This window comes from Macaca nemestrina, chromosome 6 (assembly GCF_043159975.1).
Source record: "Macaca nemestrina isolate mMacNem1 chromosome 6, mMacNem.hap1, whole genome shotgun sequence".
Classification (NCBI taxonomy): Eukaryota; Metazoa; Chordata; class Mammalia; order Primates; family Cercopithecidae; genus Macaca; species Macaca nemestrina.
Genome location: NC_092130.1, coordinates 159119297 through 159143927, shown reverse-complemented (window position 1 = coordinate 159143927; position 24631 = coordinate 159119297). Strand labels below are relative to the sequence as shown.

Sequence of the window (24631 nt, the reverse complement as noted above, 5' to 3'; positions counted from 1 at the left end):
TCCAACAAACAGAAACAAGGCTTTTTAGAGAACTATGGCTGATTCTAGAACTGGACAGGAAATATTCAAGGAAAAGCTTGAATCCTGCAGTAGCAGAAATAGTGCTTAATAGTAGCAGTAAAATAGTGCTTAATACAAACTGAACAAACACAAAATCAATCAGTTGTGGGATATGAAAAAGGGTATGGGAGCCAACTGAAATAGCTTTATAAATAAAGTGGTATTGGTAATCACAGCACTTTAAGAGGCTGAGGCGGGTGAATCACCTAAGTTCGGAAGTTTGAGACCAGCCTGACCAATATGGTGAAACCCTGTCTCTACTAAAAATACAACAATTAGTCGGGCATGGTGGTGGGCGCCTGTAGCCCTAGCTACTCATGAGGCTGAGACAGGAGAATTGCTTGAACCCAGGAAGTGGAGGTTGCAGTGAGCTGAGATTGTGCTACTATACTCCAGCCTGGGCAGCAGAGGCAGACTCTGTCTCAAAAAAATAAACATTAAAAAAATGAAAAAATAAAGTAGTGTTGGCTTATAAACCAAAGTATCAAATATCTATGAGTCCATACTAATATAAATAAGTAATCTTATAAATAAATGAAGAATAGACACATCTCCCATGCAGATGAAGTCCAATATTTTAGGCAGATACTCTGCCCTCAAGAGACGAAGCATAACTCTGCACTTCTTAAGTGAGGGCTGCGCAAAGTAACTTTCTTCAGGGAAGTGAAATGTAAGCAGTTGGGGAAAAATGAATAATTTATAGTGAAGAAAGCTGACAAACTATTTCAGCAAGATGATCAAAGTGAACGTCAACAGTGATAAGTCATTTTGATAGCATGTTCCTCTAATATGATGTGATGAGAATGGCACTTTACCTCTTTGGTCTTCTTCCCTAAAATCCATACTCCCAGTCTAATCATGAGGGGGAAAAATCATATTAATACCAACTGAGAGACATTCTACGAAATACCTGGCCACTAATCCTGAAGACTCTCAGGATCATTAAAAAGGAGGAAAGCCTGCAGAAGTAGCACAGACAAGAGAAACCTAAGGAAACCTGATAACTACAAGCAATAGCATGTTGTGGATAGGAGTCTAAGACAACAACAACAATAAAAGCATATTAGGTAAACAAAAATGTAAAATAGAATGCAATTAACAAGGCATCGGTATTGGTTAATTAATGGAAGGTGTTAATAGGGGAAACTGGGTATGAAATGCACAGCTATTTTCTGTACCATCTTAGCAATTTTAAGAGTGCATGTTTTAAACTGTTACTTGAAAAGTAGAAGAGCAATGCATTGTTTTTTTTTAACAACAGCATGGAAAAGAAGATCATAAATATCCCATCAGAAATAGAACTGATAAAACAGGGAAAAGGATGGGAGAGGAGAGGAGAGGGAAGGTGAGAAGAGAAGAGAGGGGAGGAGAGGAGAGGAGAGGAGACAGAGAAAGAGCAAGTGCAGGAGGATAGTTCAGATCCCAAGTAACAACAGAAATACTAAACTTGGAGAAAGGAGGATATAGACTTGGATCTCAAGAATTCAAAGGCAATGGATTAGATTGGCCAGGTGGTGTTCAGAAGATAGCAAGTATGTGCAACTAAAACTCCGTCATCTTGCTGAAAGGGAAAATGTATAAATATACATTTAAGGATCATTTGAATAGTATTTATACAGAGATGAAAATTGCTATTATAACAAGAGGCCTCCAAATGTCAATGATATAAAAAAGAAATGAGAACAGAAGGGAGAACTCTGTGGGATTATTTTTGTAGGCTGTGTGAGAGGTATATGGAGCCTTAAAAGAGGAAAGAAAAAATGTGTGACCAAAAAGGTGGAAGAAGCTTGAAGATGAGATATGAACGTGTGATTAACTCTACAGAAACATCAGGGAGATGAAAGAAAGGAACACTGAAGTTTTTAAATTATAAAGTTATTAGTGAACTTCAAAGAAACAGATTTCAGGTTGTTAAACAGTTACAAAGGAGCTAGGCAGGAGAGTGCAATATGTTGTATCTCATGGGTAAAGGGGCAGAGTGTGCATATCATAATTCTGTCAGTGTCCTGGCTCTGCCTCTTGTTAGTTGTGACTAAACAGACATGTTACTTCACCTATTCAAGCCTAATTTACTCATGTGTAAAATAAATACAATGGTAATATGTGTCTCATCAAGTAAGCTTTAAATGCTTGTAGCATAATTGCCTACATAGCATATGCTCAATGATTAGTAGCTCTATTATTGCTATTACTTAAAAAAAAAAACCCATCAGAGCAGAAGAGAAGAAAGAGAATTACTGAATGTTTCATGTAATTTTTAATCATGGCAAACACCATATCCATAGAAAAATGGATAGGAAGAGACTAAATAAATTCCATTTGGAGGTTAGGAATTTAAGTGATGATATGGGCTAAGGTATAGTTACACCTATGGGAAGCTAAAAAGAAATGAATTTAGACATAGATTGAAAAGTCCAAGTAAGTTAAGATCAGGGTAGTGTTGAGATGGTAAATGTCAATGCTTAAAAGGAGATGCAAAATGATACAGCTTCAAATACATTGAATTCTTGGTAATATAGACATGAATATTTTCAATTGTATAATAGAGTTTTCACCTGTACTGTGCAACCTATTGTGTCCTTCATTCTTGATTCTTGAGTAAGATATTGACATAAGAATAAATAATGTTTAGATTATTTCTTCTTTTTAAGGAAGTATAACAATTATAGTATGATCCATAATTCCCAGAGATCCATGTTAATTTACCTTGCCATTACAGTGTAACAAACAATAGTGTAGAAACTATAAAAAACAAGGGAAAAAGTATCAGAGTGAAAGTTGAGATTGAGTTATTTAATCATTCACAAATAAAGAAAGGGCTTTACCCCATAGTTTTTTATTATTTCCTGGTTTTGCCCAAGTTGTTTGGGCACTCTTGCCTTCTATTTTTTCCTTTTATTTGAAAATGGGACGATTAAAATGACATACAATTAAACCCTAATAAAGTTTAAGAACTTTTGAGAAATTCAGTAAACAAAATTTATTGTTATGAAAATCCGTGACAATTGGTTTTTAAGAAAATAAATAATAAAATACTTATGTGGCAGCCCACAATGCAAATTGGACTTATAAACATGTAAACACGTACATAAGTATATGTATATGTGTTTGTGTAATACACGTACACACTAGAATTAACTTCATTGTTTTATAACAATGGATATAAAATAAAATGATCGGGATTCTTTTTCCGATTTGGGGTCATTATGATTGATTATATCTTATTTTATGTCCTTTTCAAACTAAGAGAAAGTTATGATATTATAACTTAAAGATAAAAGAATATATATTATAAAAACTTTCTATATATTATTTCTATGTTATGTATATGTGCGTATACATGTTTGTGTGTGTGTGTGTGTGTGTGAGTCTGTGTGTATCCACACAAAAATAAAGAATATGCCATAAAGTTCATTGGCAGACAAATATTTTGCGTAAATGTTTGGAAGGCTAACAGAATAATAGTGGGTGAAGCTGGGCAGAAAATTTGCAGACTAGGGAATCAGGGTTGCAGCTCAGTAGAGAATTTATTTTCTCACCACAATCCTAGGATGTGTCAGGATTTGGACATATCATATGGCAGAAAACTGGAATGAGACATGAGGGTGAACTAGAATAAAGGAGAATGGAAGTCTATAGCTCCCTTTCTCATACTGTGTTTGAATAACATAATTCAGAGGGAAAAATAGCATTACAAAATGTAAAGAGCTGCAATTAACATCATCAGAGTGAGTCAAGAAAAGAGTGATCTAAAAATAAGAGCAGAATAATATAAAAAAGACAGGGAACAGAACAACAAAATACTCTTGAAATTAAAAATGAAAGAAAATCACTAGAAAAAATCAATAGAACTAGAAGACAAAGATGAAAAGATCACCATGAATACAGGATAAAGTATAAGACAGAAAGTGACAGTTAAAAGATAATCAGTGCTTAAATCTAGAACATCCAAAAAGCAAAGATTCAAAATTCCACAGACAGAAGAGATTCCAAACGTGGGGTAGGAAATTATTAAAGAATGATTGCAAGAAACTCTCTCAGAACTTAAGGTTCGGAAGCTCTGTGTTGAAAGGCGTCATGGAATGCCAAGTCCTGAGAATGACGAACAAAACTTCTCTTGACTCATTCATGTGAAATGTTATAACAATAAGAATAAAAATTATGAAGACCCTTATGTAAAAAACCATATCACACATAACGAAAAGAATGGCATGGTCACTATGCTATCTCATCACCTCAGTTGGATGCTAAAATATGACAGAGACTATTTTCAAAATATTGAGTGAATCATTAAAAAAGACCATAACTCCAAATAAGAATTGTGTACCTAAACAAACTACAGATTGGTGAGAAAAAAAAAAATTCAAGGGAGGAGTAATTTATGAAAATAACATACCCCTCCCACTACATACACATGTCCCTTCCCTTAGTAATCAAACTCAGACTGTTTATTGACATTTAATCAACTCTTTGTTCAGGTTTAGTAATAAGTGAGGGACCACTTCAAATATAAGGCCTGTATATTGACATCTTGTTTTAGGAATTCCCATTTTTAATAAAATAGTTATTGAAACTCTTCCAAGGATTTCTGTATTCAATAGCACATCCCTTCTAATTTTTTCTTCCTATCCTTTGTTTATCCTGTTTGGCTCAATATCTGGGCCTAATTATTTTAACATTTTTTTTTCTCTCATCATATGTACACCTCTGCTTTTCAATCTTGCAGAAAAATTTTGACATTTGCACCTAGGAAATGTTTGGCCTCTCTTACGTGGTAGAAGTGGTGAGTTTTAATGTATAATTAATCCAATCCATAGTTCAAAGATTCCTAATATTTATAATACGCTTTAAGGTTCTCTATGATTCTCATAATTACATGTAATCAATATTTAAATGATTTAGTGAACTTCATGAGATTGTAACAAGAATTTAAGAATCAAGACATTTTAGAGGAAATGTATACAACACTAAGTTCAACAAATTAATTTTGCCAAAGAAAACAGAACACTGGGAGGCTAAGGAGCTTGCCTCACATTTCTGGTGAGAATTTGGTACAAAAGCAATTTTGGATTATCTCTAGTATATCACATTGTTGCACTCATATGTGTTGATCTAATACTTCATTGAACACAATTAAATGTAACATTTTAAAATATATATAAGTAACATACATGTTACATATAATACATACATATATACTTCCATAAAAGTAAACATGCAAGGCAATAAAATTATGGTTTAATTATTATTAATAGCCAAAATTCCCCATATAAGTTCTAAACATTTTATAGTGCTTAATGCTTAAACGAAGGTCAGTAATTTTGTTATTATAAAATAAAACAGAACCCAACATATTGCAAGTATTGAAATATTAGGCCTAGTGTGATGTCATAGCATAAAAGATATCCCATAATACTTAAATTTATGAGCACCAAAGACCTCTTTTCCCCATATCTCTCCTCTGGTGTCCCGTTGTATCTGAAATCATTTCTATTCATTTTTTCCCCATATATTTGGTTTGTTTTGTGTGAGTTTTAAACCAAGCCAGTTTGTAAAAAAGAGTATGTGATGAACATCTCTGTGGTTGATGTGGGCTGAATTGCATCTCTTCAAAAATCATGTGTTGAAGTCCTAAACCCCAGTAACTCACAATGTGATTGTATTTGGAGATAGAGCCTTTACAAAGGTAATTGAGATAAAAAGAGCTCTTATGGGTGGGTCCTAATACAGTATAACTGGCGTCTTTTTTTGTTTATGTTTTTGTTTTTGAGACACAGTCTCACTCTATCGCCCAGGCTGGAGTGCAGTGGTGACAATTCAGCTTATTGCAACCTCTGCCTCCTGGGTTTTAAGCAGTTCTCTCTGCCTCACCCTCTGGAGTAGCTGGGATTACAGGCGCCTGCCACCATGCCCAGCTAAATTTTGTATTTTTGGTAGAGACAGGGTTTCGCCATGTTGTCCAGGCTGGTCTTGAACTCCTGACCTCAGGTGATCCACCCACCTTGGCTCCCAAAGCTGGGATTACAGGCACCGTGCCCAGCCTGGTGTATTTTATAAGAAGAGAAATTGGGACATGAGTAAGCACAAAGGGACTACCGTGCGAAGACACAGAGAGAAGGTGGCCATGGGCAAGCCAAGGAGTGACTCCCAGGAGAAATCAACCCTGCCAACCCCTTGATCTTGGATGTTTTGCCTCCAGAACTGTGAGAAAATACGTTACTGTTAAGTCACTCAGTCTGTGATATTTTGTTATGGCAGATCTAGCAAACAAATGCAGTGGTGTGGCAAAAATAAAAGCCGGACGTACTAAAAAGTATTCAACAGTTTGGTGAAAATAAGATCCTACCTATTTCATATTTTTGTTCAGCATCTCAGCCATGAGGTTTGAAATGACCCACCCCTCCCAAGTTTTCTCCATGCTACCATTGCCTCTGCTAAATGACCGCATGCAGAGGCAGTTAGATTTCCTACAAAATGCAAAATGCAGCAATTCCTGATGGGAATCTTTTTGTCTACCAGAAGTAATCTTGCATGGTAAGCTTCTTCAGGGGTTATGCATCACTCCATAGCAAATCATGGTGCTAAGGCAAACCCAAAAATTGTCCTAATTTTTCTCTCCAGGATAGTTATGGCTTCACCAGCTTTTGAAACATGTTATGTAAATACTTTCCCAAACATACTGTAAATTACCACACTACATCAATATTATAATGCAGTTCTTAGGGATAGATAAAGGTAAAATTGGGATGGGATAGAAGAAAACAAGTTCATCAGCCATTCCTGAGAGGGAGAAAATGAGAATATGGAACTGGGAGATATCAACAAAGAAATGGGGAACGCGAATTCAAATGGCCCCATTGCCACAGCATAACGAGTAGTCAGATCATTTTAATGGATGCATTTATAAATGAATAAAGGTGAATATGATTTTCTTGTGTTGTCTATACTTCTGCCTGTTTTTCCCATGTGTGAATTTTTAGCTTCAAAACCTTGCAAATATTAAATATATTTATAAGTATTTCATAAACCCAGCTAGATATTGACCGTATCTTCAGGATGGACCCATAAGTAACTTCAATTTTTTCATACATATAGTGTCAGTATTACAGTAGTCACTTAAGCAGTTATCATATTCATAGAAAATGTATTATTTTATAATTAGTTTGCATATTTTTATGTTTTCCAAGCTAGTGTGCAATCTGCTTGAAAGTGATGTATGTGAGTTTAGTTTACTAATGCGCTTATAAAATCTAATATTACTTAGAAATTTGCATCAAATTAAAAAGTTCTTTACAGGGAATTTGTAAGGGATAATTTACATTAAGATTTTTGTAGATGAGCGAACAAAGAGGCAACTATGAGCTCCAATATGATAATGGTGTTCACAAAGTTGAAGTCCACATAAGTAAAGTAAGTATATTAGCTGCCTGAAATTGAATTTGTGTTCATTTTAGGATTCAGTCATTGGTTTGAATTTTTTAAGTCCTCGACAATTTATTTTTTCAATAATGTATAACAAATATTTTTAGACATCTTATAAATCCATCCTTGATTATTTGATATGTATTTTATTTTGCTGCTCATCAAAGAATCACTAGATTGTAAGAAACTCTGAGAAACTGTGCAATGAATTTCTCCTTCCAAGCTTAAATGAATGGCACTTTTTTCTTCTAGGAATTTTCATAGAAACACAACCTGAAATTATATCTACGACTAAAAGCTGAACCTGGTGACTGTTAAAACCAATTTTCCACACACCAGTACAATATTAAGCAAAACCAATATTTATTTTAATGTGTAATTTGAGCCCTGAGGCCTCTCTTTATAAAGAGGAATATTTTTTCTTTTCTTTTTTTTTTAATTTGATTTTTTTTTTGGAAAAGAAAGTAACATTTTAATGAACAGCTTTAATGTGAACTAATGTTAAGATCAAACATCGTTTCCAGAATTCGGGACTTACATATTGAACTTGATATTTTCATATTTATTTCAATTTTCTGAAAGGATAGGATAAACATACGTCTTAGCATACAGTTTAAAAAAGAAAAAGAAAACCTTTTGGATTAGAAGACAGTGGAGATCAGGAAGTGTTCCTTTGTTCTCAAAAGGAATGAGGAGAGTCAGAGTGTCGCTATTGCTTCTTGACATAAGGACGTCTTTGTTTTATGTCCTCTTTATTTCTGAATCCTGCAATACCATCACAGCAGAGTGCACTGTACACTGCTTTAAATGATAAGAGTTTCAATAGGCACTTTAGTGGAATTAAGAAAAATCTAACACTCTTCCACCGTGATGCCACATAGCTATCTTCGTTCTAGGTTGTCATGTCAGTAAATTGTATTGAATAGGCCTGAGCTTGTCTCAGCGTGATTGTGAAAAAACCAAACAACAGAACGAAGCAAGTACACGTTATAGGATGTGTCTCGTGTTGGCAGAATAAACCAAAACTGACAATACGATTAATTTAACAACTTGCTAGAAACCAGATAATCAAAGGAATCTTGTCCCAGAAAGTCTGTGTGTGTGTGTGTGTGTGTGTATGTGTGTGTGTGAGTGATTTCTATTAATATTTGTGTTTCTTTTTCTTTTTTAAAAATCTCCCCTCTCGGTTGTATTTTAGCCTTCACGACTCCCTTAAGTGACTTTATCAGGGTTATAACTCTCTTCTTCGCCAAACATGTCTGCCAAGACTTTAAAGCGGGGTCCCCAGTCCGTCAGGTAGTCGTAGTCCTGGTCAGCTTCTGTGGTGAGAGAGTCTATAGAGCTGAGGGACTCGGCCACGGACCCAGTCCCTTCGTAGGCATATGTGGCCAGTGAATCGTACGGTGGAGCAGTTGGGTCCACATCATTTTCCTGTAGCCTTTGATGAATGAAATCCCTTATGTCTGTGTTATCTTCCACGGGTGGTCTCTGACGAGGTAAACAGAGAGAGTCTGGTTTTATATCCCTGCGAATTTTGTTCTCCTCAATCACTTTTGGGTTTCTCAGAGCCCCGATGTCGAAAGCCTGGGTATCTTCCTCCCCGCCTCCTTCATCATCGTAATGGATGACGTTGTCTCTGATGTCTTCTTTAGAGGTCATCAGGCTATCTTTTTTCTTCTGCCTTCGCAGCGCTACATACAGTACAACTATGGCTGGAACAAGACAAAAATTGCAATTTGAGAATAGAAAGCAGATAGGACATTTCATCTCTCCATAAAAATTAAAAATGATTAGGGGTGGCTGAGTTTCGTTAATGGCCTCCAAGTATTTTAGGGTCAGGTAAAAGTGTGTGTTGCGACAAAAGAAAACATGAAATAATAGTTATTCCACTCATACAGAAAATTGTTAGCACTAATACAAGAAAACTTGAATATTATCATCTATAAATAAGACTATCATTCATAGCTAACTTCCCAATTGGAACATTCCTTATTTTAAATTAGAAATTCATGTTTCTTACGCGATAAGCCCAAATCTTCACTGTGACAATTATTTTTATAGGCAATAAATAAGAAAGAGAGAAGTAGAGGAAAAGGAAAGATGGAAGGAAGGAAGGGAAGGGAAGGGAAGGGAAGGGAAGGGAAGGGAAGGGAGGGAGGGAGGGAGGAAGGAAGGAAGGAAGGAAAGAAGGAAGGAAGGAAGGAAGGAAGGAAGGAAGGAAGGAAGGAAAGAAGGAAGGAAGGAAGGAAGGAAGGAAGGAAGGAAGGAAGGAAGGAAGGAAGGAAGGAAGGAAGGAAGGAAGGAAACAACGAAAATATAAGGACCTTAGTTTATAAATCTTACAAACTAAAGCATCGATTTCATTTCTGTGTCCTGCCATATTGAGACAGTTTTTAAATCAAGAGCCTAGAATTCAGGTTACTTTCTTGAAACAATGTTTTAAAATTGTTAATTTATGTACTTTTATAATTAAAATCTCTCTCTACTTCCAGTTGATTTAAAACTCTCCGCTAAGTCAATGGTGTTTATTTCTTCTATGCACAGATACAAGTGACAACGTCAGTGCTCAGCTTTTCTTGTCATAATAACCCCTCTCCTCCATAGTGGTGTCAACAGGTGAAAGCTAATGTGTGTTTGGTTTACCATAGCAGAGTCTGGAAGACACCTGTCATAGAATTATAAAGTAGAGAAGAATGCATAATGATAAAATTTCATGTATTCTCTCTTCCTCCAAAATTAGAGATGGACTAGTTGGAAGGAGAGAGGAGATCCATGTAGAGCTTCTGTACAGTGGGTCTTGGGGAGATGTTTAGCACCCTACACTCCTCCCACGGGTTTATATTCTCCTCTCAGAACAAAGGACACTATTGTTTGTTCCTCTACTGAGTATGTGAGAGACTGCAGACCTCATGGAGCAGTCCCATACATAAAATGAGTTCAGAATCATCATGGCTGAGAAAGAAACTAGCTGGATGTGTCTGAGGTCCATTTAAAAGGGATCCAAGCACCATAACTTTCTGTGCTTCTTCTCACCCCAAAAAGGATATGAGAATGGCTGAGAACAAGCTAGTATACCTAAAGGAGTGTGACATTGGTCAAGGAGGTCAAAGATTAGACGGATTTTTACGCAGACCTTATGGCTGGACAAAGAGTGTCAATATACACTGCTGTATACCAAAAACTCACAATGCCTAGAATAGTGCTGGAGCTCTGTGGATGCTCAGGAAGTATTCGGATAAATGAGTGGCAGGTGGCAGTACATGATAAGGATGACCTGAGACCTGAGCAGATTACTTGCTGCAGTATATGATGGCCAAAGAGGCCAAAGGAGAACATCCTGAACATACAAAGCCATGTTAGGTTGATACTATCGACCCAAATAACAAACCGAAAGAGTTTCTCTGAAATAAAATATATTTATTTGGAAATAGAGTATAGCAATGAGAATGTGAGTGCCACAGTAAACTATGTGTGTGTTCAGGGAGATAAAGGAAGACAAAGGTTTTTAAAGAAAAAAATGAGGAGGATACATAATTGTTTTAAATAATTATCCTTGACTACAAAGATTAATAACAAGGGTGATGCCAGTGCAACATTGGACAGGCAGTTGCTGGGCAGATGTCCTGGCAGAAGTGATTTTGTACAAGGTTGTGATGGCCTTTGTGTGGGGCCGTGATTTTTACAGTTTTTTTCATTATCAGGCATATATGGGTGAAAACCCTCTCTCCATGGTCTTCTCTAGCTCTATTTGTCAGAATTTTCTTAACATTAGTGACTCCATTTTGATTCTGACAACTTTCACAATATAGAAATACTCCAGGACTCAGCTACAAGTGAAAGAGGCATATGAGAGAGAAAAAATTCATTTGATGTTAAACATCTAAATGATCTCATTACATTTCAGATGTGAAAATATTACTTGGAATATGTCCTTAAGGTTTATCTTAACACAAAGAGATGCCCGGGATAATTTATTATGAATTATAAGGAAATAAAGAATACTTTGCTCTGCACACCAAAGTTTCTCATATGGAATTCACATCTACACCATGCCAATTGGGCTAGAACTTCACCCTCCACATCAGCATGAGCTTCTGACTCAGGGAGTGCTCTCCACAAGCTACCATTTAATGCCTTACTCCGTGCCTTACATCCTACTAATTAATTTTTTTCTTTCCTAGAGGTAAAATCAGGTGTCCATATTTGTCAGATTATTTTTGGTTAATTAGTAAATATGCATATATAATTTGATTCCACAATACCCAGTTGTATATCTGTTGCCATTTGATTTTAAAGGAATGAGGTGTAATAGAAAATCTCTCTCTACTTTTGTGAATCTGGCACTGGATTAATAAATGGAGAAACTGAACAGAGTTGATGGAAGGGGGAACCCCCTAATAGGTTTATATTCAATCTCACCGAGATAATATAGAATACATTTACTTCAATGATTTTCCTTTGGAGTGTTTCCAGATATTTTATTCTGTTCTGTTCTAGTGGGAGTGGTTAGAATTTTGATGTAAGGAGATGCAAGAAAATGGAAGAATTACTTCTGGATGGCAGTTTAGACAGAAAAGACAAACAAATTTGAGGATTACTTTATGTTCTGTTTCTTTCTGTTCTCTCTTTTATTTTCCTTTCTTTATCTAACTGGAATCTGAGAACCATTGTTCATCAAGTATATTTTTTTAAAAAGATGATATCATCTCTTATTAGACAGCAGCAATTACTAGGATGTAAAACAAATTGAGAAGTTAGGTATGACATGTCCTTGAATAAAAGCTTGTTTACATGATAAATTGAGGAGAGAGATAGAGGAGAGAGAGGGGAAAAAAAGAAAGAAAGAGAGACCAAGCGAGAAAAAATTAACAGTGATTAATATTGAAACCAACCTAAGAGTATAACAATGCATAGTAGAATTGCAATCAATGCCCCAGTGCTAAGTCCTACAGGTAGAAAAATTGCTTCCACATTACAAGACAGGATGGTGCCATCAGAGTCACATCTACAGACTCGAATAGTCATTGTGTTTGTGCTGCTCTGGACAGGGTAGCTGCTGTCTTCAATTATAACAGGGAGGAAATACAACTCTTGCTGCCTGCGGCTGTATCCATTTCTTCGGGTTTCAATCCCAGCTGTGTTGTCTACAAAACAGGACATTTATGGTAACATGGTTACTATGAGCTTCAAATCTTCAAGTTGGTATCTGCTCAATAGTAAGAAGCTCTTCTTGAATCAGGAAAAATGATTCTTATTTTCTTTATTTTTTTTTTCCCATTAGGAAAACTGCCAAAATATAATCAAAATAATCATTAGAGGAAAAATAAACATTAATCTTGTCTGGTAGGAGAATTAAATTTTCTGTTCAGAAAGATTATGGAATACTTTATAAGACAGAAAGTGAATTAAATTGATCAATTTGTTCCTGACATTGCAATCTCATTAAAAAGTAATTTTGTAAATATTTTCATGCATAATAGAAAATATTAAACTATGAATGTAAATTATTTCACATAAGAACCTATTCTGTAAACTATATTAAAACCAATTGACTATTTTAAATTAAGAATTTTTCTGTCTACATGTTGTATATGTCTATATGTTTATAAATATATGTTATATATGTTTGTATGTATGGGAATACTTTCAACTCTGCACATCAGCTGGAATAAGAAACATGGAAAGGAAAATAAGGTTTGTTAAAAACATTAAAAGTTGTAAACACCTTGAACTACAACAATCACTACTTTAATATAATTTAAAAAGTAATTCATTGTAATTCTGGTTAATTCAAAATCATATTTACTTGTAATAATGTGAGACAATAAAAATTACTACTTTTATATAAATGCAATTAATACTTCTATTGAAGGTGCTCTTTTGCATGCATTTTCTCTTTTATTTCTACACATATAAGCAGGAATTTTGTTTTATTCATAACAATATTTCATTTGTGTGTCAAAGTAACCCCTAGAAATGCTTTATTTTTAGAAATGTATCAATATGTAGTTTAGTATAGCTACGCATAGTACTTGAGAATAAGGTAAGATAACTTTAGAAAAGTGTACAATATGTTACAATTGTGCAAGTCTGTCACAAACATGTTTACTATTTCAATCAGATTTCATTTTTCTATTGGTAGACTTTAAATTAAACAACTGAAATTTAGGCAGGTTCTTCAGCAATAGGAAGCACCAAGATGAGAAAACTTTTTGGGATATGATTAGGGATGAAAAAAGGATATTAATTGAATCAAAATTTAAATATTAAGCAATTGATGGTTAAACACTTGAGTCTGTGGAAAAGGAACAGGCTAGGAGTGAAGTTCGTAATCTGAAATGAAAATGACTAATAGAAATAGAATGTCTGGTGTGTCTGCACTTGGGAGGAGGTAGGGATTTGGTATTCTTGAACTCAATGTATGTGTAAAATGGCAGCCTAACCCTTTTTAAAATGTTTATTTTCAACTTATTTATTTATTTTGAGATGGAGTTTCACTCTGTCACCCAGGCTGGAGTGCAGGGGATCAATCTCGGCTCACTGAAACCTCTGCCTCCTGGAATCCAAGCATTCTCCTGCCTCAGCCTCCTAAATAGCTGGGACTACAGGTGCCCACCACCACACCCAGCTAATTTTTGTATTTTTAGGAGAGATGGGGTTTCACCATGTTGGCCAGGCTGGTCTCAAACTTCTGACCTCAAGTGATCCATCCACCTTGGCCTCCCAAAGTGTTAGGATTACAGGCGTGAGCCACCACACCCAACCCAATTTATTATTTATTGAAAATTGACCATAACAAATTTATTGTGATATCTGTAGTGAGAAGAAAAAGACACACTATATTTTATTTCCTCTCTAAATGCTTTCTTTTCACTAAAAATACCTTACAAATCTAACTCATTATAAAACAAGGAACATGATAAATGGCACCTGAAATTTTGTGACAAGTACATGTTTAGTCCATGAGGAAGCACTCTGCTATGACGCAGTATCATCTGGTTCCCATTAACACGATTAATCTGAAGTGGATCTTTCAGCAAAGATACATTGTAGAAAATAGTCAACACTTGGGTTTGGTGAATGATGTGACTATCTACCTAGTTGCTGAAGCCTATGACCTGGAAATCTATTTTGTCTTATTACATGATATACACATATTGAAACTAGGGCATCTATCATGAAGTCTTATCAATTCTATTTCCATCCACTTGTCTCCATCCTCACAGTCAGTATCCTAATCTAAGGCTCTCACCCATTTCCTGCAATAACATCAGAACTAGTTTTATCTCCCTATGATATATGCTACATCCAAGCTGATTTCTCTATAATGTAAATATGAATATGTTATATTCTTGCTTAAACCTTTCAAAGACTACTAACATTATTGGTTTAAGTTATCTCCTGAAATAGCTTCTGGATAGGGTCACCATATGGTCCAGTTTGTCTTTGACAGACCTATTTTTTGTGTGCTCTTGTGACATAACATTATTAATATTTCCCACTTTTTTATAAGTGTTTCAGTTTTTATGATAAAATATGTAGTCAGTCTCATTATAAATAACTTCAAGATTGGACCGCTGTTTCACTTACAGCCATTTCTCACATTGCATATTTTATTCAGCAAACCCTACTCAACTTCCTTCAGTGATAAAATGTGGAGACTCTGATTTTGTGGAGGCTGATTTTCTTTGCCTAATCATTGTAGCAAACTAATCTCTTCAAAACATCCTCTGATTCAATCATCATCATCACCATTTCAATATAATTTGTTCACTTGTTCTATATGCATTGAGTTTATAAAAATTTATCTTGTTATTATCGGGTTATAAAATCAGGTGTTTTGATGATTATTTTACGGAATATGGAAACTTAGAGGGCATAAAATACCCAAGGTTACAGACTAGTAAAGTCACAGATACCATTTAATACTCAACCTTAATATTTCTAATCCAGTGTCCTTTTTATTTTGGTAATGGTTGTAATTGTAGCAGATGTAATAGCATTAGCAGTAGCAGCAGCAGTAGGAGTGCTGGCAATAGTAGTGGTAGTAGAAGAATAAGTGTACACCATGCAATACTTCACAGTCATAAAAAAGAATGAAATCGTGTACTTTGCAGCAACATGGATGCATCTGGAAGCCATTATCCTAAGCACATTGATACAGAAGCAGAAAACGAAATACCATGTATTCTCATTTATAAAAGGGAGCTAAACTTTGGGTACACAGAACACAAAGATGGCAACAGCTAACACTAGGCATGCCGAAAATGGGGAGAAAGGGAGAAGATAAAGGGTTAAAAAAAAACTGCTTATCAGGTTGCAGGTTCACTACTTCAGCAATGGGATCATTAGAAGCCCAAACCTCAGCATCATGAAATACACCCATGTAACAAACCTGCACCTGAATCTAAAATTTTAAAAAGTAAAATTAAAGTTAAAACAAGTTGTATTCCCTATCATGTTAAATAATAGATATAGTCCACATTTAAAGTGTAATGTTTCTATTCTTTGCAGGTAGAATTATTTATCTGCAATTGTTAAGTGGCTTTTTTTTAATGAATAGAGTTTCATTTACACTAATGTGTAAAACAAATTTTACACAAATTTATTTTTAAAGAGTTTCATTCCTTCCTTTCCATTCATCTTTAAGTAGCAAATTCTCATTATAAACTATGCAAACCATGTCTCCCCCTCCCTCTAAATAAATAGATAAAAGTGTAAGTGTAACCATGATGGCACTGGTGGTGGCTAAAATGATCTTGATGGTAACATGTTTTAGGCATTTTGTTAAGGCTTTGAAAATATGATTTTATTTAATAAAAAATACTATGGGATTGACTTGATTTAGTAAAATTGTATACATTAACAGTCTGTCATTTTGGTAGTAATGGAGCAGAAATGAAAACCTATATTATTTCAAATATAATACCTGCATTCTTTCAATTTATTTTTTATTTTTTATTTTTTTAACCTTTATTTTAGATTTGAGGGTAACGTGAAGGTTTGTTACATAGGTAAACATGTGTCATAGGGATTTGTTGTATGTATTATTTCATCACCCAAGTATTAAGCCCAGTACCCAGTAGTTATGTTTTCTGCTCCTCTCCCTTCTCCCATCCTCCCTCCTCAAGTAGACTCCAGAGTTTGTTGTTTCCTTGTTCCTGTTCCCAAGTTCTTATCATTTAGCTCCCACTTATAAGTGAAAACATGCAGTATTTGATTTTCTGTTCCTGCATTAGTTTGCTAAAGATAATAGCCTCCAGCTCCATCCATGTTCCTACAAAAGACATGATCTCATTCTTTCTCACGGCTGCATAGTATTTATATATATATATATATATATATATATATATATATATATATATATATATATATACACACACATACACACACACACACACACACACACACACACACACACCCAACATTTTCTTCATCCAGTCTGTCGTTGATGGGCATTTAGGTTGATTCTGTCTTTGCTATTATGAATAGTGCTACAATGAACATTTGTGTCCACATGTCTTTATAATACCTGCATTCTTAACCTGTGCTGTACTGTGTTATTCTAATAAAACAGTTTCTAAAGAGCTCCTTATTAGTAAGTATAAGTAATGTGCATTTGGGACAAATGATATGTTTAAAACAGGGAAAACATTCAATTTCTCAGAGACTCTTTTATTTGCTTGACTCATTGAGAGACTGTCCACATTTACAATGGAAGCAACCTGCCTTACTAGACAGTCTATATAGATTAAATATTTAATTTACTACTTGGTATAGAATTTTGCCTTTCTCATATAAGGATTTCATATTTTCTGAAAATGAGTGCTTCAAAGAAAAGTATTGATTCCTCCCTTTGTGCCTTTTTACAAAGATACATGATAAGAGGTAAATTTTTCTGTGGTTACACTTACTTCTGAAGTCACGAACTGTAAAATTTGGTTTGATAGCAGCCTCAGGTGATAATCTAAAGGAGAATTGTTGCCCAGCAGGTGAAAGATCTCGGTCTGCAGCACTGACTATCTGAATTATCTGAAACAGAGTTGAGATTAAACTTGAAGTCGGTCGTCAGTTTCAAAGAGGACTTTACACACCAGGCTACTAAATGTATTTAATGAAACATGCAAGTAGACAGAAATGACACTTTTTGAGTCAATAACAGTAGGTCAATTATTTACACATAATTTTTATAAAGAAATTTCTAACATTTACAGGGAATAATGACAGGCACAATTACAGAACATGGGCTAATTTCAAATTGATACCTGCATAACTAAAAAGGTAACCAGCATTAAAAATTCACACTAATAAGCAAAGTAAAATTAAAATGTACTTGCTTGCATTTTAAATTAGATCAAATAAATGCTTTCTAGCCTGAATATAAATATGCTTACTGAAAACAAAATCTCTGGTTATCTAAAAGCCCTTGTGATAGCAAAATTTTAGTATGAGTTATGTTTTGTAACAATGGTTCTATTTTCATAAATAAATAAAATGATGAGAAGGAGAGATATAAAAGCAGTATATCTGCTTTCATTATGTTTTTCTTCATTCGGTAGGAATACAAATTGTGTTTTCAAAGAATTTTTAAAAGAGTAAGCACTATCGTTCCTGTTACAAAATTTTTCCTAAATTGCTCCCATACATTGTGTATCTTACAGTTAAAAGCCTGGTACTTCAATGAAATGCCCTTAAATACTCAGAGAATAAAAATAACTTCTGAGAATCAACCTGTGAAATTTACAATCCATTAAATAGATAAGCAAGTAAAAATGGCGTTGAGGCATGTATTTATTAACATATCCAATGGCTGTGCATCAGACAGAATTTCAGGAAGTGTATGTGAGAGATGACAAGGGCAGAGTGTTGGCCAGATAATCATGCTCTCAGACTACATTTGAATATGCAAGAGGAAGGCTCTAGATTTCAGACACTATATCCTGGTCCCAGTGTGTAAAGCATGCATTACGTGATCTTACATTGATGCTATTAAGCATGAGAATTCAGTTAAAACCCAATTTTATGACTATGATCTATGTTCCTGTTTATCTGCACACACACATGGATAGATAGATGATAGATTTGTAGGTAGGTAGATGGATGGATGGATGGATGGATGGATGGATGGATAGATAGATGATAGTTATGTATGTAGGTGGGTGGATGGATGGATGGATAGATGGATGGATGGATGGATAGATAGATAGATAGATAGATAGATAGATAGATAGATAGATATCACTGGGACCTTGGATATAAAGTGCAGTGTTAGTAATTTCTAATTTAACAAATTAATTGGTCCTCTTGTATGAATTTTGATTTCTTGTCTTAGTGTGAATTAGTCACACAGACTCTATTTAAGCTTTAAAATTGTCACGGGGAGGCTTTCATTATTCAGCACCAAAGTCTAAATCATGGGATGTGTCTACTTAGTCAGTGAATCATCACACAGACCCTATGAAACCAACTTTCCTTCACTTAGACCAATGTCTACAGATCACTCTATTTCACTGATAAAATTTCTATATATTATTTGGGGACTGGCTGTCAAATTTTGCCTCTAACTGTTATAAACTAGTACCATTTACTAAATTAAATGTATAACATCAAAATCTATCAAGAATATAACTCTAGAATAAAGAAAAGTCCTTAAGAACAGCATATAGATATGAAGACTTTGTTATAGACTGGAACTCATCTGGAAGTGTCACTTGGGAGTCCCTGCCCCAAGGAAAACAGCTCCCATATAAATCTTCACTGATTTACATAGCATCATCTTTCCTCCTATTCTTATTTTTTCAGAATAAATACATGAAATGTAGATGATCGATAGGCAGATAATAGATAGTAGCATAATCCAGAGGAGACAGTTCCTCTGCATAGTTCTTAGGCCAGTGGCAGAATGGCAGGGCTCAAAAACTGAAAATATATACATTGCTCATATATAGATTTCTTACATATTACAATATATTACAATTAATTTCTCATATATTACAATCCCTGAAAACTCAATGGTCATTTCAGGGTTATGCTTTGTAGAAAAGTATGGCTCAATTGGACACAAAAAGCCCCAGAAATATATTTTAGAATAAGAGTCTCTAAGAATCCAAGATATTCTTCAAATTTTTGTTCAGATATGAAAAAATAACATTGATTTCAACTAATTTCCTTTTCTCAACTCAACAAATCCTTTAATTTATTGGACAAACATACAGCATTAAATGGAGCTCTATTCCCGAAGGCTTCCATTTGGAGCATTAGAAATGAAATTCTAATTGATCTGAAATCATTGATATCCTCAATCATCTAAAAGCTAAATAACTGGGTTTTTTTAGTCTTTGTTTAGTGAGGTATCCTGAAAGTGGAAAATAGCTAACTTGATGAATTTTGGTGAACCTCTTCAAATTCCCAAAACAACCAAATTGGGTTATTTATTTGGGCCCAAATATTTTTGTAGCAACTAGGATTTCAGAAACTAAAGAAAGCTGTAGGCTCATCCCATATAAATTGTGTATGCACTTAAGGTGATACATTTTAAGTGCATTCTGTGCCCATCCAAAATTAAGGATGCAGATTTCTTACTTGAGAAAATATCACAAAATGAGTTATGATGTTAGAAGATTAATGAGTCCCCAAATTATCAAGTGGAAGAGTAAAGCAGCACAGTCTACTAGAAGTTTCCATGGTTATGAAAATATTCTATGTCTGCAGGCACCAAAATAATATCTACTCACCACATATTGAGCACTTGAAATGTGGTTAGTATGAATGAGAATATAGTTTTTAGTTTCATGTAATTTTAATTTTATTTTAATATCTATACAACTAGTAGACATCACAGGTTTAGAACTATGGGACAAAGGTTCCGCTAAGTGATGTAAAGCATGGAAATTGAAAAAGATACTAAAGATTAAAGAATGACTTTTTTCAACAAAAATACTCTTGTAAATATCAAGATTTATTTCAAGAACTAAAACTTCAATTTACTCAAGTGAATAGTTATGCTATTTAAAGTTGATCAAAAATAGAATAAACCAAAGCATACCAATGCATTTTCCATTTTGTCCATTTGGAATGTAAGTCCACAGTATTAGATTAAACATATTTTTGACCCATGTCTGATTCCCTTTATATTATTCCTTTATTCATTCATAAGACTTTGGGGGGAAAAAAAAGAAGAAAAAACGGCAACCTACCACCACCTAACATAAAACCATTCACAATCAGTTTCATTAACTTTGTGATCTTCTTTCCTCATAACATCTTCCCACAACTACATCTTCACAGAATAATATTAACTTCATAAGAAAAATGAAAGTCAGACATTTAAAATAACCCAGATGTTCTCCTCAAGGCCACCAGAGAGGGAAGCTTTGCATTTTCAGGTTAGATTAAAAGATTTGTTGTGCAACTAATACAAGCACGTGAGCAAAATAAGAAATATACTGGGAGAATACACTCTAAAGTGACTGGCTTACTGGGTTTATAGTCACAAGTTCTTTAGAAATTTGTGAGTGTGGGCTAGGCGCAGTGGCTCATGCCTGTAATCCCAGCACTTTGGGAGGCAGAGGCTGGTGGATCACGAGGTCAGGAAATTGTGACCATCCTGGCCAACATGGCGAAACCCCGTCTGTACTAGAAATACAAAAAAATTAGCCGGGCGTGGTGGCCGGTGCCTGTAGTCCCAGCTACACGGGAGGCTGAGGTACAAGAATCACTTGAACCCGGGAGGCGGAGGTTGCAGTGAGCAGAGATCACACCATTGCACTCCAGCCTGGTGCCAGACTGAGACTCTGTCTAAAAAAAAAGAAAAGAAAAGAAAAAGAAAAAAAGAAAGAAAGAAATTTGCGGGTGGATCACTTGAGGTCAGGAGTTCAAGTCTAGCCTGGCTAACAAGGAGACACCCCGACACCCCATCTCTATTACAAATACAAACAATTAGCTGGGTGTGGTGGCACATGCCTATAATCCCAGCTACTTGGGAGACTGAGACAGGATAATCACTTGAACACAGGAAGTGGAGGTTGCAGTGAGCCAAGACTGTGCCATTGCACTCCAGTCTGGGTGACAGAGCAAGACTTCGTATCAAGAAAAAAAAAAAAGAATTGAAAAGAAAAGAAATTCAACAGTAGGAGAATAGAAAAACATAGCAGAATCCACAAGTGTAGACCTTTATACAAAGAACTTTCACGAAGCAATCAGTACTTCCTCCATGTAGTATCACCTCCACATCCATTCATCTATATCATTAATTCACAAGAGTTTAATATCTTTTATGGTTTATTTTATGAAAGGTGTGATTCAGAAAAATAAATATATGTGTATACATTCATGTCTGGACTTATAACTTAACATACATGCATATGGTGGGTCTTTATACACTCAAGAAACAATATTTATAAGATACCTGTCCTGGCTTGGCATTTTCACACACGGCTGTCTCATATGGCACAGATATTTCTGGAGGAAATTCATTTACATCTAGGACATTAATCAGTATATTGACTTTGCTGGTTAATAAAGGGTTACCTGTTAAAAACATATAAAGATAAAAGATGATTACAAAATACGGTCAGTTATTGCTCCTACAATAAATGGTATTTAAATTAAAAAAAAAATCAGCCTTTATACAGAATGAAAAAAATCCTTCTTCTTTTAGGAAATTCTGGGGGTTCCAACTACAAGTTGATTAAAAAAAAATACCTTTTTATCATCTTGTAGTTGGAACCCTTAGAATTCAACATCAAAGTAAGGCCAACTATTTAACTGATATTTTAGCAACAAGTGTAGCCCTTTCTAAAAGAATGACTAAGCTATTGTACCGGGGTTAGTTCACAGAATGAATCTTTACCAACAGTGATATTTTTCCTCAGATAAAAAATTATCTATGTTGTACCCACATAAGGAAAACGTTATTGGTTGAATAATCTACATATTTAAATGACTCACTCAAAATGATTCCTCCTAGAAGATTCCTCCTGAAAAGAAGAATTATAACCAAAAAAAAAAAAAGAGAGAAAAAAGGCTCTTTATAAATGAAAAGTATTAAAATAAACCTAAGGAAGTAGAAATAAGAGACAGATTATGGAAAGCTATATACTTCCTTAAATTACTTGCTGGTGATAAAAAAGGAAGTAATAAATGTTTTTGCAATAACTTCCTTCTTCCTACTTCCTAGTATCAAAAAGACTGTCAGTTTGACAAGATGCCTCTGCCAAAATCCCGTCACAGGTTTTGGTCCCAACCTACGGATTATTATCTGGATCTCTGTCATTTACTGAATAAAACTAGAAAATAATTAAATAAACCAATAAAGCAAAAATAATGTACCTATTTGAACTTGTGCAATATATAATTTTACCTTACGAAGTGTTACAGATGTATAAACTGTTGCACATTGCTGAAAGACCTCTTGCCCAGAGGCAGAAAACTAAATGAATGAGGAGTTTAGATCCAAACCCAGGATTACGAAAATGCAAAGACCATGTTTATTCCATCATACCTTCTCTATTGATTGGTTTATGAGTTAAACTCTTCTGCGATGCCACCAAAGACTTCTAATATTATTTTAGATGTCTATCTAGAATACTTCAAAGAATGCATACAAAATCGTTCCACATGACTGATTTTGAAAGGTATACAATATCTTGCTTAGTTAAAATTCATTTAAAAAATACATAACAAGCATTTGACACAATAGCTTTAACAGCATTCTCATATTCACATATGACAGTGAAATTCATTATTTGCACCAATACCAGCACAGATAACATAAATTGCTTATAAATGGTTCGTTCTTATAACACCGGGTGTGCTTATAAAAGGTAGATTAATAATCTTGGAGAATTATTCAGAAAATACATATTATTTAAAAATTGATATTGGTCACAAGCCATGATCTTATTTGATAGAAACTTTTTAGCCCGTTTTTCACAAGCTATTTCACCTTTCTTTAACTCAGTTTCCTTGTATGAAACATACGGTTTTCATAGGCCCTGCTTCACAGTGGTGTTGCATTAAATGAGATGGTATTTTACAAGGTGTTTGATAAATTTTGGTAAATATCATTACTCTTATTACCGTTTATACTTGGTGGGGATGATCAAGATCTGTTTCTGTTATTGCTACTCATTATCTGCATAGTATAAAATATAAATAAAAGTCAACAAGTTGGTTAAACTAGGTTTACTTTTCTAAAGAAACTGGAAATTATAAACAACAGCAATGCCTAATGCCTAATACTTTAGAATCTTTGCAATGTACATATATTCAAAAGCACATTACAAAGATGAACTCACTTAGACTTTACAGCAACTATGATATAGGCATTATTTTTATCTCCATTTTGTATGTGAAACTCTGAAGAGATGGGAATGTAACTTCTCAAATATCATAAGTTGAAAGTGGTAAGGCTAGGTTTTGATTCCAGCTGTTCTGATTCCACAGCTCATGCTCTTAAACTCTATCATAATTGAGCTTTAGATGAAAAAATAAACCACTTTGACAAGCATATAACTACTTACAAAAAGACGACTAATTCATTTTATAAAGTTCAGTCAATGAATGTGAATAACTTAAACTACTCAACATCTGGGCAATGTAAAACTCAGTTTCTACTTTTTATTTTACATGGTATATAATGTATGAGTCCTGCAGCTACATGAAAAGGAAAATATCTTTTTTACTTTTTTTCAGTGTTACGGTTTTGTTTTATTAAGTTGATGTGACAATCGGATATCTTCCACAGGGGACAGGAGTTTTCCTAGAGATTTATGTTATAAGAAAAGGTTATTAAAATGAATTTAGGCCTGGTTTATCCATCAAAAATTAATTCTGTTCTGCTAGTTGTAAATTATTTTCTATCCTGCAGAATAAATTCTAATATCTGTTATGAGTAAATGGTCCCAAACTTATTCTTAATACTGTAATAATTTTTTATTAACAGTGTTTCCCCAAAAGTACTATTGGCATTTTAGCTATGACAGTGTTTTGTTCAGTGAAACTTCCCTGAGCACTAGATATCCTATAGGATATCTCAATTCCTAAAGATTAAATGTCACAAGGCATCATTGTGGCAATACAAAATAAGTATCCAAATAGAGATAAAATAACAAAAAACATGTTTACATTGTTGAAAATGAGTAACAAG

General features: G+C 34.5%; 1 protein-coding gene across 7 annotated transcripts in view; it reads right to left on the bottom strand.

The window, feature by feature from the left end:
* Positions 1–3025: 3025 nt before the first annotated feature.
* LOC105472967 (cadherin 12) overlaps positions 3026–24631 on the bottom strand; it is a 1136463-nt gene continuing 1114857 nt past the window's right edge. For 6 of the 7 annotated variants that reach the window (XM_071099074.1, XM_071099075.1, XM_011726552.2 and 3 more), the window contains 4 exons: positions 21890–22011; positions 17397–17514; positions 12375–12626; positions 3026–9194 (listed from right to left, as the gene is read on the bottom strand). In XM_071099074.1, coding sequence (XP_070955175.1) covers positions 8695–9194; positions 12375–12626; positions 17397–17514; positions 21890–22011 — 992 coding nt within the window. In that variant the 3' untranslated portion in view covers positions 3026–8694. The remainder of the gene's footprint in view (positions 9195–12374; positions 12627–17396; positions 17515–21889; positions 22012–24631) is intronic. The other variant, XM_071099076.1, reaches the window with a different exon arrangement.